Here is a 12,939-nt window from a genome sequence, read left to right as displayed (position 1 = left end):
TTAACTTACAATTCTTTTGCTATATTGTTACTAAAGAATTCTGTTTGTGTTTTTTATGCGAATAATATTGGTATTTATTTACATACATACATAAATTGCTATAATTACTTAAACGAATTTGTTTATGTTGTCAATTACCAACAATTTTTGCAACTTTACGATTCGAACACGGGTCGACACAACAATTTGTAATTATTGTTTAATTAAAAATGTGAAAAAACCAAACAAACAAACACGTGTGAATGGACAAACCAACAAACAAACAATCTCAACCGAACTCCTCCTCTTCATGTAGGAGTAAAAACAAATTATAAAACGATTCAAACCGATTTATTCAAAAGCTGTTAACACTTAAACCAATGCGAAAACACTTTTTTCACCGAACCTCCCTCACCACCCAACCTCGTCCATGCAGGACGATGACTATTATATGCTGGGCCCGGGCTATCAACAACATCATCAAAATGCAACAACAAGAAGCACAGGATGAGCGGAAAGAGTGGCAGCAATTGCTTTGGTGGTTACAACCTTTTTACTATCACCCTCCTGGTAGGCAAGGGGAATGGCTGAAAAACGAGGAGACGCAGCTTGGACGCAGAAAACTAAAAACTGAAAACTAAAACGCATATAAAGCAAGCACTAAAACGAGTTGCATTTGAAGCTAAAGTTGAGTATGGTATTGGGGGACGCGAGGGGAGGTAGACTAAAGCATAAATATGCTGCCGACAATTGTCTGAGACATTTAAGGCAGCTGAGCGCTGCTAAGGATGGTCGGATCGGACAAGGAGCATGTGTGTGTGTGTGTGTGTGAGTTTGTGTGAAGCTTGTCTCTGTGGGTGGTTGGCTGGCTGGATGGGTTGCTGAATTGTTGGTTGGTTAGGACATTGCTTGACTTGCTTGGGCGGCCGGCATTTTCTACATACTCGTTTATGGCAGAGGACACGCAAAACAGAGGAAAAATATGAAAGCGTAGGGTGGCAGCAGCACCCACCGACGATGGGCTGGAGACAAGCGGCAGACAAAGCCAGAATAGGAAAGAAACGGACGTCGGGACGACGCAGTCAGCTAAATGTTGGCCAGGCGGCAGTGGCAATGTTTTATGTAGCACCCACAATAGGAAGAGGGAGGTGGGGAAAGAGAAAGTGGAAGATAGCCATGGGAATTGTGAGTGGGAGTGTGTGTATGAATGATACACAGTGGTCTTAACTAAAATGATAACTAGATAAAGTCCTAATGGTTAAACTCCTTTCTGACCGGTTTTTCATGGCATTTCTTTTATCTTTCCTTTTCTTTACTGATCGTATCGAATTCGTTGTTTGATATTGACAGGAATTGAAAGAAATTTCTCTCATTTCCTCCCCCGAGGATCCGCCATGGGAAGTTCCTCTAATAGTAAACTTAAAACTATTTGTCTTGAGTTTTCGGTTAAAGGTTTTGTATATAGCCAGAAAAATTTGCATTTTAATTTTTCTCCTTAGTTTACACCACAGTCAAATTGAAAGATACATGTGTGTGTGAGTGTGTGGGTGTGTGTTTGTGTGTGCGTAATGCGAATGTGCACGAAAAAGCGTAATAGAAAAAGAACTTTACAGTTGCATCGATTTAATCGTGCGGAAAGCTAAATACGAAGGAGAAACATAGCCAGCGAGTAAGTAAAGTGAGTGAGTGAGTGAGTGAGATAGGAGGTAATTGGGAGGGACGACGAGGGAGGGCACTTAGGGAGATGGGCGCATTGGGGCCGCTATTCTAGGCGACCGGCGACTGCGTCTGGAGGCAAAATGGCAATGGGCAGTGCGGGGCCATTGAGCAGGGGGCAGGGGGCAGGGGGCAGTGGGCAGTGGAAGACAGGGCACCGGCACACAGCCTAAATTGGGATACGCTTCGTTCGGTTTGGGCTCATTTAAAGCAATTCTGCTGCCGCTTTTCAAACAAACACAAACACAATTACCACTACATGCAATTTATAATGAATAGCAAACGAGAAAAGAGATAGAAACAGAAAGAGAGACAGAGAGAGAGAGAGAGAGAAATAAGAGACAAAGAGTCGAGCAAAAGAGCGGTAAGGTGGTGCACACTCTGATAGTTGCCGCTCGTCGTCGTCGTGCACTTTGCGGTTCAAAGGATGCATTGTGCTACCAACCAACTGTCCCGCCATTCCCGACAATCCCGCCGACCCACCAACAGAATGACTTTCAGCGATACACTGAAGAAGATAGCAAAACTTTTGCGCTGGCTTTACTCTTTCTTTCCTTTCCTTTCCTTTCCTTTCCTGTCCTTTCCTTTCGTTTGCTTCTTCTTCGCCGTTGTCTTTTTATCGTCTTATATTGCATAACATACGTAGTAGGCGGCGGAGCCATCGGCGGCACTAAGGCGACCAATAAAATGTTTGCCTAGTTATAAACCCGCTCTAGCCACCTGCTTTACCTCCTGCTCTTGGTCCTGTTTCTGTTCCTCCCCTGCATCATTTTCTAATGGGTGGCTTATATTTCCTAACCAAGAAGCCCCCCTCCGAAAAAGAAGAAACAGAGTTTAGTTGTGTTTTTTTTCCTCTTGTTTTTTTTTTTTTTTTTTGCACTTTGCTGCCAAAAGTTATGACTGCAAGGAAAAACTTTCTTTCAGCTCGTTGCATTGATTTGAAAAAGAGAAATATATATTGTACATATGTAGAGGAGGTACGTATGTACATATGTACATATCTCTATCTAAAGGCTTTACTTTTTAAGTTAAGCTCTCCATTTCCATTTTCGATTTGCCCATTTGCCCAGCAGCTGCCTCTTCTGCTGCGGCTGTCAAGCCATTTAGCCATTTTAATCGAACTGTTTACTTAAAAATACGCCAACTGAAGCAAATGAAAAGTTTCAGCTAGAAGAAGTTGATTGTAAATTGAATTTTGATAATGTCAATTGGGGTTAAAGTTTTAAGACATCTTTTGCCATAGCCACCGCAGCGAGCTGCGGTCTTAAAATACTCTGTCAACTTAAATAGAAAGAAGAATAAAGCATTTCAAATGCGTGGCTTGGCATTTAAGTCTTTCACTCGCTCACTCGTATCTCAAACTGCAAATTAGTAAAGCAAAGCAAAGTTTTGGATGAGTGGATAAGTTTTGAATGTATGTACACATATGTCTTCATCTTATTGTCAGGATAAAATGCCAAAAAGAAAACAAACTTTGCCATACTAACATAGCTCTTTAAACTGGAATATACAATTGGATGTAACTAAAAAAACAACACTCTCTTTACAACAAACATTTATGCCGGTTCTAGCTTTCGATAGATTCCATAAGCCAAATTACTGATACTCAAATAGTAACAGCTCCCAAAGCTCATTTAACTATTCTTTAAAAAAAAATGTTAGATTTGATTACGATTTTGTATAAAATGAAGATTTTCTACGACTCAATTCATAGGATTAGTAATCAAGTGAGTTAAAAAACCATTTACAATAAACTTGACACAAATGCTTTAAACTTTGCTTCAAAAAGTAATACAATTGACATTTTTCATTTGCAATTCAGAAACAGCAACTTAGAAAACTGCGGAAAGAGGCATCTGATTAATATTGTAAATTAGCATCTCCAGATTCAAGCTCTAGATTAAACCAAAACTAATTGACGATTATAAAGTCAAAGTATTTGAGCAAGTAAATGAAAAGTAAGTATTTGGTTGATATGTAAAATTGAATTTGGAAATCAAAAGTGAACAAACTTTAAATACTTCCGCTTCTTTCAGTAAATCACAACACTAGTAAGCGGTTTGATGAAGCGGACTTTTTGGGATTGAGTTACAAATAAAATGTTCTTTAAGCAAAGAACTACAAATGATTTAAACACATCTCATTTAATGCGAATTGCTGTGACCTAACCAATGCGACTAAGCAAACAACCAACTGTTGATATTGGCTGACTGTCGCATGGTTAACAATAAAAGCTAACAGCTTTCAGTGTTGGTAATTGGTCATTGAAATTTTGTTGAAATTTCTAATTAAATGACATATGTATGTGTGTATGTATGCATGTACATTGTACATAAATGTTTTTGATTTGTTTTTAAAAGCTGTTATTGCTCTTACTTTATGCTTCTGTGTGTGTGTGTGTGTGTGTGAGTAAGTGTGTGGGTGAGGGTGATAGCTTTGCACTAATGACCAATGGTCTCTGGCCCTAGAGTTAAATTGCCTCAGGTCTCATTATGCATACAAAATGAAAGCTTATTGGCTGGGGCCAAACGACGACAACGACAACGAGAAACGACTATGACGACGTCGATGTCGATGTCGATGGCGACGACCATTCGATGACAATGACAATAGTTTTCAAACAAAACTACGGCGACCCGGCAATATGGAATTGCGCATACAACGACACAAAATCATTTGGGCAGCAATTACACACAGACAGCTTAAATAAAACGGTGGGCGGTGGAGAGAGAGTGAGAGTAGATAGAAATTTGGAGTGGGGGAAGGAAGGAGAATGGAGGTGGTCCAACTGTATTTCGTGTACATACAATGAATCAATTTACGAAACGTAACAACAAAGCCACAATTACAACTAGAGACAAGAACAAAACGACAATTATGAAAAAGAGCAAACGCGAATACGAGGCGCAATGCAATGCAATTGCATTTTCCAAACGTTGAGTCTTTATTTTGTATTTGTTTTTGTTTTTGTTTTTGGGGCACGGTTAAATGACGTTGAAGAGCAAATCTAGGATAAAGAGAGATCAAGAGGTGGTGGTGGTTGGAGAGGCAAGGGAAAGTGAATAAGAATGAAGGCAGTTCGACGACAGCGTGCAAGGTTCTGCATCTTCCTCGTTTTGTTGGTCTCCGCGTGTGTCAGTTCTAATGGATAATTGTCGGACTCAGATGCCGATGCCGCGATGCCAGCCCATGTTCTCGCTGTCGTTGCTCATTCCTGAGCATTTTGTTTCTTTTATTCCCCCATACATACATGAGGTACTTTTCGGGTTAGATTAGTTTGTTATGGAAAGTGAAAAGTCTCTTCTCCCTCTAATCTGTGACTGATCCTCGGAGTGGAGGAATAACCTATAACAACTGATGAAATTTCAGTTTCTTGAATACAGTTGAAAATTTAGTTACTTATTCGTAAACTTTTCATTCCCCAGAAAAAAATCACCCTAGAAATGTTTTTTCAACTACATTCAGTCTAAATTGGACCTCCCATTCTCTTACAAAGAGCAAAGGAAAAAATGTTGAACATAGAGAGCAAAGTCAGAGAGAAACCTTCTTTGCCAAGGCAAGGCAAACAAAACGAAAATAAATTACAGGGTATTTCCATGATCGATTCGCTGACATTCCAAAAATCAAAAAGACAAACAGAAAAACAAAAAAAAAAACAAAAACTAATCGCACTTGTTGTTGTTTGCGTTTGCTGCATTTTACTTTAAAAATACATTTGGCAAAGTGAATTGTATTAATAGCAGGGCATTTATTTAGTTATTTCTATCTTTCTTTACTTCTTTTCGTATTTCATCTCTCTCTATATCTGCTTGTTTTCTTTTTGTTCGTTTCCTTGGCTTTGTATTTATTTACTTTGCCATTTCGCGTTACAGCAAATCAGTTGTTTTTTTTTTTTTTTTGGGGTTTCTTCTACGTAGGCCCTTCAAAAGATTTTATAAAGCAACCAAATATGAGGCTAAAACCAGGCATGGACGTAGCAAAAGGGACCAAGATACGCCAAACAATGTGATAAATTCTTTCTCAAAAAAATGAACTCGAGTTGGTTTAAACGCTTGGATTTGATACAGTTCAGAAGGAGTTCGAAAAAATTACATACTTCTTCATTAACATTAAATCAAATTATTAAAAGCGCAGTATTTTCGATAAATCCGAGTTTGTAACTAATTCATTGAAGAAACGGATTGAAAAAGTATTTCTTAACGAAAACCTGCTTCCGCCGACTATATACAATGTATATTTTCGACGACATATCCATGTCCATCTTTGCGAAAGCAATTGACGCTCCTCTGGAATTGGAATTTGGTAATAATCCCATTATTACATTAAAATATTAGACATTGGCCGCATCAGACAGAAGGGATATAGGGACGATCAGTACGAAAAAATTATTCCTAGTGAAAATAAGGAAATTGTAAGAAACAGAACTTTATCAAGAAAATCAAGATTGAAAATACCTCGCAGTTAGCTTCTTTCATATTTCTTGTTTCATTATAAAGTTTCAAGCTTTAAGCTTTCAAATTTAGAAGATCGTTTCGTTTTTTCAGTTATTTTGATGGAACATATAGTCTCTAATCTTGAGACATGATTGAATCTGAGGGATTGAACTATTCTTTTGCGCCGTCCATGTCAGTGGAAAACTCTATTGGGTGACTGCAGGTCGGCCGTATGTGAATGTGAAGTGATCGAGGGGGGAAGGGAAGGCCTCTGCTGTTCAAAACTTACTGAGCCGTGGCGATCATCATGATGAACGTGCCAGTCGTAGAGAGCAAAAAAAAAAAAAAAAAAAATACAAAAATAAAAGAAAAAAATAAGAAGAAACAAAAAATTGAAACTGTGAATGGAATTGTTGCATATTCACGAAAAGTTGCACAACGACGAAAAATACAGATAGAAAGAGGGAGAGAAAGGGCAAAGAGATGCGGATGCATTTGTATCTGTATCTTTGTATCTAAATGTCTGTGTGTGTGTGTATCTGGGCAGCCTCATCAAAAGGTATTTTGCATTAATTCAAGATTTATGCATTCAACATTTGGTTAGGTGGCGGCTGCTGCTGCTGCCAGTGGTGCTGCATTTCCCATTTTCACCACCGCCGTCAGTTGTGTTGCACCTGCCAACATCACAAACGAACGAACGAATGTATGGAAGAACGGCAGGGACTCCCTCCCTCCCCCCTCATAGCGATGGAGCACAGTAGCAGGTGATCTATTTCTTTTATCCGGTTGCCTCTTCTCTCAGCCACAAAACTTTTTTCTTCATTTTTTTTTTCAGCTAACTAATGCAAATAGACAAGAAGAGCTGCAACTCATTCACCTTACCATTTCCCCTCATCTCTATCCCTATTTCTTAACGCACTCATTCTCTCTCCATGTCTCTTTTTCTATGTTGCCTTCTTTCAATTTGCAACATTCGAATAATAGATATACATATGCTCTATAGATATAGATATATATTTATATGTTACTGTATATGCATGGACTGCATAATTTATAGGCATTGCGTGTTCAATGGATTGCAACGACCGACCGACCGACCGACCCACCGCGGCCATATGGCTCTATATCTCGAGATATGAAGCGATATGACATGTAGAGAAGAAAACAACAACAACAAAAAGACAAAAAAGGCCTAGAGAAAGCAGCTTGATGCAAAATTATGAGGAGTTTGTCTAATAGAGACCGACATGTCATGACATCAAATGCCCCACTTCGTTTTCGGCTTTTAACAAAATTTAAATATTAATTCATACATGTATTAGAAGATTCTGCAGTGAGACTGACCGTCTTAACTCTTCTGACGTTACCACTTTGGAAACACGATTGTTGTGCTTTCCAAAGTGTACAATCCAAGATCTTAGAAGATTGATTAACGAAGAGTTCAACTTATTTGTGTTACTTGGTTAATCCCTTTTGAAAATATGTTTCCTTTCAAAGTCCTGAGCAATGACTTGAATATTTTCAGCAGCAAATTAGAACATAATATTTTCTAGAAATAATGTGACACTAACACATGTACATATATTAATTATTTGCCCCGATGGTCGAAACGAACAGACAGTGGTCGCTCTCTGTCGCTATGTCTTAAATTTTTTAATATACTTATAAATATATGTATAATCGTCCCACTCTCTACAAAATATTGCGTCACTTATGCTCCTCCCCCATTTTATATATGCTTAACCTGCCAATTCTCTTATTTATGGCTCATCATGGCTCTCACCTTCTGTGTTGTACACATCATTACCCTCAATCAAGAAAAACACCAAACACACCAGAGAACACTTGGAATGCCAATCATATTGACTCAGTCATTTATTTGTCTGACTTTCTGACAGTTTTGTCCACAACCCGAAACGACAGCCCGCCTCTGCTTCAGCCTCTATCTCTATCATCTAGTGTCGATTATCAGCAATGCAGCTTGCAATTAATCTGCTGCATATGACACCGCCGCAATCACAACTTGAACCCATTGTGAAGTTTATCCTTCTCTCTGTGTGTGTGATGAAAGGGAATGAAATGAAATGGTAATGGGTAATGATAATAAACTGTAGCCAATGGGCGAAAACTGCAATGCAACTAAAGGCACTGAGAAAACTATCCTAGCAATGGCTTTAATTGAATTTTGATGTCCTTACTAAATTGTTTTCTAATTAGTTTGGCAGACAACGAGAAGAAAGGATCAGGAGCGGAGTGGAAATCCCCAGAGTTAGTGATGATGACGATGATAATGATGCTGTCGCTATTCCTGGCGAGCAGTTGACATAGAAAACTTTCTGTCAACAACTTCAACTGGCAAAACACAAACTGTCTGTCCCTTGTTCCTTGTCCGTGTCCCTATCCCCTACTTTAACTTTAATGACAACTTAAAACTAAAACAATTAATGCCACATTCACGACCTCAACAAAAAAAAATTGCTATGCACCGCATCGATTTAGAAATACCCTGTATTAAACGGCTTGTTTTAATTAGCACAAAAGTGCCCTTTGTCGATACTTTCTGTTACCCCTTCTTGTTGGCATCTTTATTCAGAATGAGACTTTAATTACTGGGCAATAAATTCAGACTGACTTGTGGATTCACCTAAAGGTCGTTGTGGACATTTCTTTTTTTGGTTCGCTTCATTAAGTTATAATTCTCAACTAATTTTAGCATTGAATATTTGGTATGGTCAATCATCTTAACATTATAGTCATTATTATTAATTTAGCTGTCACACTGTGCGTATACGTTATTTCTGACCATCTTGACTGCCTTTCTGGACTGCAGAGTATAGAATTAACTCCGTAAAAAGCGAACACAAGGAAGAAGAGTTGAAATAATTACAGCAACACTTACCCAGGATCATTGGGCACCTCGGAAGGTGAGCATGGACCCAATTCCACTTGCTGCTGCTGCTGTTGTTGTTGCTGCTGTTGTTGTTGTTGCTGTTGCTGCTGCTGCTCGATTTTGATGTCCATGTTGAGGTCTTTTGCTGCTGCTACTTCTGGCTAACTCTATTAATGTTTCTTCATACAACTTCAGTGTATGGTCATTGAAGTGTATGTGTGTGTGTGTGTGTGTTTTGAGAAGGGATGGGGGAGGTGCTACAACTACTCCAAAGTAGGTGACGACGACACAGCAGCAATAGTTCGTTTTCCTCCTTCTTTTCCTTGGGTCTTCCTCTTGCTTTTGATGACTGGCTTACGCGTTCTCTTTCTCTTTCTTTTGAGCTTAGGTGACTAATTTGTTTGTTAATTGTTTTCTTAAAGATTCTTTGATTTCCATTTGGCTTGATCTTTCGTTTGGCTTTTCTTTTCCTGTTGGCTTTTTTACTCATTTGAATCACATTTCTATTTCATTTACAGTTATTTGTTTATTTGCTATTGCAGGCCACTTTTGGTTATTATTAAGTCAATAGTTTTTTAATTAATTTATTATTATTTAATTTTATTGTTAGAAACGTTGCGTTAACTTTGCGTTTCGTTTGGTTAAAGGCAACATATTACTGCTAAGATCTGTTTTAATTAAATTTTAATTATAATTTTTCGTTTTTTTCATTTCGTCAACAGCTGCCTCGTCTGACTCTTGCTCTTTCACATCCACACTCAACCAGCCACCCAGCCACCCCCACTTCCCCATTTTTCCTCTCTTCTCTTCTGCATCATCCGCTTTGGAAAAAGTGCACTGATTCGCAACGAACAATCGTTAAATGCATTGTGTGCTTCTCTATGGGGAAGTAGGAAAGTCTAGGGGAGTGAACTGAAGTGAAGGGTGTGGAACAGCAGCAGCAGCAGGCAGGCAGGTTGAGAAGGTGAAAAAATTAACTACCTGACTTTTTACCTCTCTCTCTCTCTCTCTCTCTCTTTCATTCACGTTGGATCTTTGTCTCTCTCACTCTCTCTATCTATCTATGTATATATATTTTTTTTTGGTTTTAAACATTTCATAAAACACAATTTAAATGCATAATATTAATCAACTTTTGAATTATTGTGCAAGTGAAGTAACTAACAATAAGCTTTATTGGTAACTCCGACGACAACGCAAAAATATATAGATACACGTTCTTAACGATCAGCTTAATGCGGTTAAATTAAATTAGATCAGAAATAGAATTCAAAATTTAAACAAACCTATTTCGCAAAAATATAAAAAGGTAAAGTTAGCTAAGTCTAAGCATCGCGTCTAACAAATGAATAGTTGCCAAAATGTGCATAAAACTGCCAACTAACAATAGTTAACAAGCCTTTCAACAGATTTCCTACCATCGTCATTATCTTCAGGCAACTACTTACTAATGATTACCCTTGGACGCCCCCCAGCTCAGTCACCAAATTAAGTAAAAAGCTAAAGAGAGAGAGAGAGAGAGATGAAACACACAAATAAAATTAAATTTATAAAGAAAAATAAAGAAGAAGTCGACCATCAGGTACCGTATGTAAAAAATCAGTTTTATAACTGTATCAGCATTATGGCCAATATGCTTAAGCCATATAACAAATACTTTGATCTATGCAAGTGAATACTTAAAACACCTAAACAAATAGATTTGGTTGATTGAACCATATCTTTCATTAATATGTACTTCAAATTTTTATTAAGAAACGATCATGGAGTTTGATTAATGTTTAATTTGATTAGAATCTCAAGTCAAAATCTGTATTTTAAAGAATCTATTTGAATTGATCAATTAGAAAGTAAACATTCGAATTTCGATCAATTTAATTGGTCAATTAGTGACGGATCTTTATGTACCTTAACTTTAGTGGGAGAAAAGTTTGAAATGTTTTCAGATTGTCATAAATACATACATATGTATAAAAGATATGATCAGTCAATAGTCTAAGCCAACGATCTATTCTTTAATCCTAAAAGCAGGCAGCAGGGTATTACAGTTCAACTGTGAGTAACCAATTTTTTATTGACTGAAATGAAGTTTTGGTTTTGTTTTTGTTGTTGCTGTTGTTGTGGTGTGTGTGTGTGTTTAATACGCGCCGTGATCTTTCCCACACCCACACAATGAAGAAGCTCCATGGCATGCACTTTATGGAGAAAGAGAGAGAGAGAGAGAGAGATAGAGAGACAGTGGGTCTCGGTCGGTGGGGGAGTGTTGTGGGTGGTGGTGACTGGATGGTAGAGAACAACAATAATAACGCGCAGCATGCAAGCTTTCACAAACAGACACAACACAACAACAACACACACTTAAACACACACATGGAGAACATGTAACGGTACAACGAGAGCAGAAGTTAACTGACAAACACGTGACCCGCCAATTGTGGCAATTGGCAAAAAAAAAGTGAACAAAAACAAAAATAAAAACATATATACATGTGTATATAAAAGCAAATGAACTAATGTAATCTATGATCACTGATCAGTTATCGGTGATCATTACAATTTGTACAGTTAAACCAAATTTTGCCGGCCGGCAATCATTTTTTGGCGATCGAATAGCGGAAAAATTCAACTTAAAATGGCGCCCCGTCTTTCCGGTTCGATTTTGTTATCCACTTGAAATTCTTAATGGAATTCCAACTAGAACTAACAAACCCCACACACACACTTGGCCTAAAAACCTCTTTATTTTCTCTCCTCTTCCTTTTTTTTTTTTTGAAGTGAAATTGAATTTTGCCGCGCGAAATTGCTGTAGGTTTTTTTTTTTTGTATTTTGTTTTTGTTTTTTTCTTTGTTTGTTTTGTTGAATTTGTGTATATTATATAACCAAATCGTTCAAATTGCATTCATTAAATAACAACAAAAAAATTTGAAAAAATAAAAAAAAAAGGATTGCAAATTGTTTTTATTGAAAGATGATTTGACTTATTCGATTTTTGAGATATTTTTTTGGATATTTTGGATTTATTAACATTTATTGTAGTGAAATTTACACTCCTTCTGCAACTGCAACTTGCAGCAGATTTATGAAATGACGAAAGGCTAGAATAATTTTGTATATTATTTATATTTTTGTGTTCTGCTGATGAATTGCTTCTTCTTAATTTATTTTCTGTTTCTTTTTTTTTTGTATTTTGTGTGTGTAGTGCGCACACACCGAACGCGACAACCAACAAGACGACACTGACGACGGGCCCAACGACAGGCAGAAAGCAGCAGCAGCAGCAGCAAGCAAGCAACCGGCAGGCAGGCCAAGAAGCCCCAATGGAGGTGAATGTGTGTCGATTTGTAGTTGTAGTCGTGCATGTGCATGCATGCCTATGCATGCACTCGTAGTGGTAGGCGGCAGCGGTTAGTTATAGTTGAGCAAAGCTTCAGCCGCGCCACAGACACATTCAGCCAAAAGCCAAAGCCAAAGCCAACGCCAACGTTCAACGTGTGCCGTGCCGGCTACGGCTGCATAGAGCGCATGTACTGCAGCATCAACACAGCTGATAACTAACTGATAAGCCCCACAATATGCAAAAGAGAGAGAGCGCGGGTAAGAGAAAGTACTAGAGAGTAAGCCGGCAGCAGAGGGACATTCTCAAAGAGTGCAACATTTAAGAGAGTGTGATAAAATAAAAAAGCTTTCAAAGCTCTCACCGCACATTCAAACGTCAGAGCGAATGAGTTTTTCAAATTAAATACCGTTACTTTTGCGAATTTGTTTACAGTTTAAGGACCAGGGTCTTAAGGTGTCCATGACATTTATTTCAAGTAAATCGATCTTTCTATATTAAATGATGTATGTACATATGTACATACATACATACATATGTACAAAATCAACCAATAGTTTAATTAGCTAATTGTAACAACTTTAGA

General features: G+C 37.9%; 1 protein-coding gene across 6 annotated transcripts in view; it reads right to left on the bottom strand.

Annotated features, from left to right (window-relative positions):
* Positions 1 to 12,231, bottom strand: part of Rbp6 (RNA-binding protein 6) — a 196,629-nt gene extending 184,398 nt beyond the window's left edge. For 5 of the 6 annotated variants that reach the window (XR_011031961.1, XM_068286439.1, XM_068286440.1 and 2 more), the window contains exons 1-2: positions 12,045 to 12,231; positions 9,028 to 9,686 (exon numbers count right to left, since the gene is read on the bottom strand). Coding sequence is in view for 5 of the 6 variants with exons in the window: in XM_068286439.1 (XP_068142540.1) it covers positions 9,028 to 9,149 (122 nt within the window). In the remaining variant the exon portion in view is untranslated. Of the gene's footprint in view, positions 1 to 9,027; positions 9,687 to 11,753; positions 11,823 to 12,044 lie in introns of those variants that run through there. The other variant, XM_068286438.1, reaches the window with a different exon arrangement.
* Positions 12,232 to 12,939: the final 708 nt, after the last annotated feature.

The sequence above is a fragment of the Drosophila tropicalis genome, unplaced genomic scaffold (assembly GCF_018151085.1).
Source record: "Drosophila tropicalis isolate 14030-0801.00 unplaced genomic scaffold, ASM1815108v1 contig_443, whole genome shotgun sequence".
In the NCBI taxonomy this organism is placed as follows: domain Eukaryota; kingdom Metazoa; phylum Arthropoda; class Insecta; order Diptera; family Drosophilidae; genus Drosophila; species Drosophila tropicalis.
Note: the sequence above shows the minus strand (reverse complement) of the source record. Positions and strands in the feature narration are given on the sequence as shown.